A 5,050-nucleotide genomic window follows, 5' to 3' on the forward strand; every position below is an offset into this window, starting at 1 on the left:
GGACCCCCCCTCAAAACTGGAGACACCCCCGAAATTGGGGATCCTTCCCCCAAAATGGGAGACCCCCTAAAATTGTAGAATCTCCCCTAAAATTTAGGACCCTTCCCCAAAATTGGAGCCCCCCTAAATTGGGGATCCCCCCCAAAAATTGAGGACCATCTCCCAAAATTAAGGACCCCCCAAATCGGGGACCCCCCCCCCAAAATTAAGGAACCCCCCCCAAAACCGGGAACACCCCCAAAAGCTGGGGAACCCCCCCAAAATTGGAGACCCCCTAAAATTGGGGACCCTCCCCTAAATTTGGAGACTCTCCTCTAAAAATTGGGGACCCCCCAAACTGAGACCCCCCCCAAAACTGAGGATCCTCCCCCAAAATCAGGGACCCCTCAACTGGGGCCATTTTTGGGAGGATTTTGGGAACTTATGGGTGTTTTTTCACCAGTTTTGGGGGGTGTTGGGGGTCCCAAAGCCATTTTTGGGGTGATTTTAGGCGTTTTCAGATTTAACACATCGAGGACCCTCCCAGGGGTCCCAGCCCTGATATTTTGGGGGCTTTCACCCATTTTTGGTGCAATTTTGGGGTCAATTTGGGCCTTTTGGGGGCCTTTTCGGGCTCTTTTGGGGGAGTTTTAGCCCATTTTTGGGGGGGGATTTACCCATTTTTTGGGGTCCCCGAAGCCGTTTCTGGGGGTTTTCGGGATCCCTGAGCCCGATTTTGGGGTGAAATCGACCATTTTTGGGGTCACTCACAGAGGTATCTGCGGTTCAACATGTCGAAGACCCTCCCGGGGGTCCCAGCCCTGAACTTTTGGGGGGGTTTTACCTGTTTTTGGTGCTATTTTGGGCCCGATTTGGGCTTTTTTTGGGCTCTTTTGGGGGGAGGGTTGAACCCATTTTTGGCCGTTTCTGGGTGGGTTTTGACCATTTCTGGGGGTTTTTGGGGTCCCCAAAGCCGTTTCTGGGGGTTTTCGGGGTCCCCGAGCCGATTTTGGGGTGAAACGGGCCGTTTTGGGGTCACTCACAGAGGTATCTGCGGTTCAACATGTCGAAGACCCTCCCGGGGGTCCCGACGACGACGTGAGGAGCCTCCAACTGCAGCTTCTGCACCTCGGCCCGGACGTTGGTGCCCCCGATGCAGGCGTGGCACGAGGCCCCCATGTAATCCCCCAGCGCCATCACCACCTTCTGGATCTGTGACGTCATCGATGACGTCATCAGTGACATCATCGGGGGGAAATGTGCAAGAAAACCCTCCGAAAATCCCATTATTTGCCTTAAAAATCCCCCTTGGAACCTTCCCCTCCCAAGGAAAATTCAAGTTAAAATCACCCCATGTAGGTCCCTGAGGACCATCACCACCTTCTGGATCTGTGATGTCATTGATGATGTCATCAGTGACATCAACAGGGGGAAATGTGCAAGAAAACCCCCCCAAAATCCCATTTTTGGTCTTAAAAATCCCCACTTTGAGCACCCTAAAGACCCCCAGGAACCTCAGAGTTGTCCCCCAGGGGCATCATCCCCTGCTGGATCTGTGATGTCACCAGTGACGTCATCTGGGACGTCATCAGGGGGAAATGTGCAAGAAAACCCTCCAAAAATCATATTTTTGGTCTTATAAATCCCCACTTGGAGCCCCCTAAAGACCCCCCCAGGAACCTCAAAGTTGTCCCCCAGGGCCATCACCACCTTCTGGGTCTGTGATGTCATCGATGAGGTCATCAGTGACGTCATCAGTGATGTCATCAGGGGGAAAATGTGCCATAAAACCCCCCAAAATCCCATTTTCGGCCTTAAAAATCCCCCCCTGGAGCCCCCTGAAGACCCCCCCAGGGACTCCTTAAACCCCCCTGGGACCCCCAAACCTCCCAAAAAACCCCCAAAACCTCCCAAAAAACCCCTTTGGGTGTCCCCCAGCCATGAACCAGCGCCGGTCACTGGTCCGGACTGGGATGAACTGGGAGCTCTTTGTTCTCCCCCCGCTGGATTCGGGACCCGGGGCCACGGGGAGGCCCCGCCCTGCCCAGGCAGTGGGGGGACACTGGTTTATACTGGTCTGTACCGGTCTGTATCAGTCACTAACGATCTGTACTGGCCGATACTGGTTCATACTGGTCTGTACTGGTTTACCTGCTGAGCCAGCTCACAGGTGGAACCCAGCATGAGGGCCTGGGTGCAGAGCCCTGGACTGGTCTGTACTGGTTTTTAGCTGCCTGTACTGGTCTGTATCAGTCACTGAGGGTGTGTACTGGTTTACACTGGTCTGTACTGGTCTGTACTGGTTTACCTGCTGAGCCAGCTCGCGGGTGGGGCCCAGCACGAGGGCCTGGGTGCAGTGCCCTGGACTGGTCTGTGCTGGTTTATAATTGCCCATATTGGTCTGTACTGATCTATACTGGTCTGTACAGGTCTATACTGGTCTATACTGATCTATACTGGTCTGTACTGGTTTATACTGGTTTACCTGCTGCGCCAGCTCTCTGGTGGGGGCCAGCACGAGGGCCTGGGTGGCCTTGAGGTCGAGCTCGACCTGCTGCAGGATGGAGATGGCGAAAGTGGCCGTTTTCCCCGTGCCCGACTGAGCCTGCGCGATGACGTCATAACCTGGGGACAGACACAGAGAGAGTGACGTCATCACCCGGGGACAGTGATGTCATAGCCCGGGACAGACACAGACACAGTGACATCATAGCCTGGGGACAGGAGAGACACAGTGATGTCATAGTCTGGGGACAGACAGAAAATGATGTCATACCCTGGGGACAGTGACATCATAGCCTGGGGACAGACACAGACACAGTGACGTCATAGCCTGGGGACAACACAGAGAGAGAGTGATGTCATAACCCAGGGACAGTAACGTCATAACCCAGAGACAGACACAGACAGTGACGTCATAGCTTGGAGACAGAGACAGTGATGTCATAACCCGGGGACAGACACAGTGACGTCATAGCCTAGGGACAGACACAGAGAATGATGTCATAACCCAGAGACAGTGATGTCATAGCCCAGAGACAGTGATGTCATAGCCTGGGGACAGACAAACAGAAATAGTGATGTCATAACCTCGGGACAGACACAAAAAGTGATGTCATAGCCTGAGGGCAGACAGAGACAGTGATGTCATAGCCTGGGGACAAGAAACACACACATGATATTACACCCTGATTTTTTCAGGATTTTGGCCATTTTAGTGTGGATTTTGGGGGTCCCAATCTCATTTTTGGGGGTCCTGATGCCATTTTTGGGGTTCCCAGGGCCCTGGGGGTTCCCACCTTTGCTGCAGGGCAGGCTGGCTCTCTGCTGGGGTGGGTTTTGGGTGCATTTGGGGCGGATTTGAGCCAGGTTTTTTTTGGATTTTGACCATTTTTGGTTGGATTTTGGGGTTTTTGGGGGTTTCCAATCCCATTTTTGGGGGTGCCAGGGTCCCCCCTTTGCTGCAGGGCAGCCTGGCTCTCTGCTGGGGTGGGTTTTGGGTGCATTTGGGGCAGTTTTGGGTTGGTTTTTTGAGGATTTTGGCTGGTTTTTGGAGGATTTGGGCTGTTTTTTTCAGGATTTTAGGTATTTCCGGGCAGATTTTGGGGGTTTTTGGGGTTCCCAGGGCCCCACCTTTGATGCAGGGCAGGATGGCTCTCTGCTGGATGGCCGAGGGTTTCTCGAAGCCGTAGGCGTAGATGCCCCTGAGCAGCGGCTCCGACAGGTTCATCTCGTCAAACGAATCCACCACCTCGTGCCAGTTGCTCTGCGGGGCACCAGTAAGGACCAGTAAGGACCAGTGACCGCCCAGAGAACCCCCAGAGCAGCCCCAGTGCAGCAGAGTCATTCCCAGTAAGAACTGGTGCAGATTCCAGTTGGCCCAGAAGGGCTTGGATCCCTCCCAGTTTGGCTCTGACTCACCCCAGTCCATCCCAGTATGGTTTGGACTCCTCCCAGTCCATCCCAGTATGGTTTGGACTCCTCCCAGTCCATCCCAGTTTGGTTCACGCCCCTCCCAGTCCATCCCAGTTTGGCTCTGACTCCTCCCACTCCATCCCAGTATGGTTTGGACTCCTCCCAGTCCCTCCCAGTATCACTTTAACCCCTCCCAGTCCCTCCCAGTTTGACTTTCCCCCCTCCCAGTCCCACTTTAACTCCTCCCAGTTCTCCCAGTATTACTTTAACCCTTCCCAGTCCCTCCCAATTTGGCTCTGACCCCTCCCAGTCCATCCCAGTGTAACTTTGACTCCTCCCAGTCCCACTTTAATCCCTCCCAGTCCCTCCCAGTATGACTTTCCCCCCTCCCAGTGCCCCCCAGTCCGCCCAGTTCACCTCGATGACTCCGTCCGGTTCCATCCCCTCGGGTCCATTTTCCCTCTCTCGGGCTCTGTCGGGGCCGATATCGCGACACGTCGTGACCTTTGACCCTCCCCCGCTTCCCCTCCCCCCCTCAAACCCCCACGCGGGGCCCCCGGAAGCGCCCACAGGAAGCCCCGCCCCCACTTCCGCCTCGAGCGACCAATCAGCGGCCGCCGCGGCGGAAGTCCCGCCCCCGCTTCCGTTAAACCCGCCAATCAGGGGCGGCCGCCGCCGGTGACGTCACTGACAAAAGGCGCGCGCGCGCGGCCACGTGGTTTGGGGGGGGGCCCGAAAAAAGGGGGAAAATCGGGAAAAAAGGGGGAAAAAAAGGGAAAAAGAGGAAATATAAAGAAAAGGGAGGCGGGGGAGGGGATTTAAAGGAAGAATTGGGGGGAGGGGCCCGAAAAAAACACTTAAAAAACAGCCGAAATGGGGGAAATCGGGAGAAAAGGGGGAAAAGGGAAAAAAAAAAGAGGGAAGAAGGCGAAAAACAGGGAAAAAAGGGAAATAGAGACAAAAAAAGGAAGCGGGGAGGGGTAAAAAAAGGGGGAAGGGACTGAAGGGCGGGATTGGGGGGGGGAAGAAAAAAACCCGAAACATCCAGAAATAGGAAAGAAAGGGAAAAATCGGGGGGGAAAAAAAGGGGCAAAGGGAGGAAAAACGGGGAAATGCGAAGGAAAGGGGGACTGAGGGAGGGGGGAAAATGGGGGGG

The 5,050-nt window shown here is 54.8% G+C and overlaps 1 protein-coding gene across 1 annotated transcript; it reads right to left on the reverse strand.

Moving 5' to 3' along the window:
* Window positions 1-966: 966 nt before the first annotated feature.
* On the reverse strand, window positions 967-4,397 carry LOC113981112 (eukaryotic initiation factor 4A-I-like). The gene is made up of 4 exons (XM_027708349.1): window positions 4,312-4,397; window positions 3,613-3,745; window positions 2,465-2,604; window positions 967-1,191 (listed from the first exon to the last, which is right to left on the reverse strand). The coding sequence occupies exons 1-4, from the start codon at window positions 4,333-4,335 to the stop codon at window positions 1,015-1,017; spliced, it is 474 nt and encodes a 157-aa protein (XP_027564150.1). The 5' UTR covers window positions 4,336-4,397; the 3' UTR covers window positions 967-1,014.
* Between the last annotated feature and the right edge of the window lie 653 nt (window positions 4,398-5,050).

The sequence above is a fragment of the Neopelma chrysocephalum genome, unplaced genomic scaffold (assembly GCF_003984885.1).
Source record: "Neopelma chrysocephalum unplaced genomic scaffold, ASM398488v2 Primary Assembly neopelma1_96103, whole genome shotgun sequence".
NCBI classification, from domain to species: domain Eukaryota; kingdom Metazoa; phylum Chordata; class Aves; order Passeriformes; family Pipridae; genus Neopelma; species Neopelma chrysocephalum.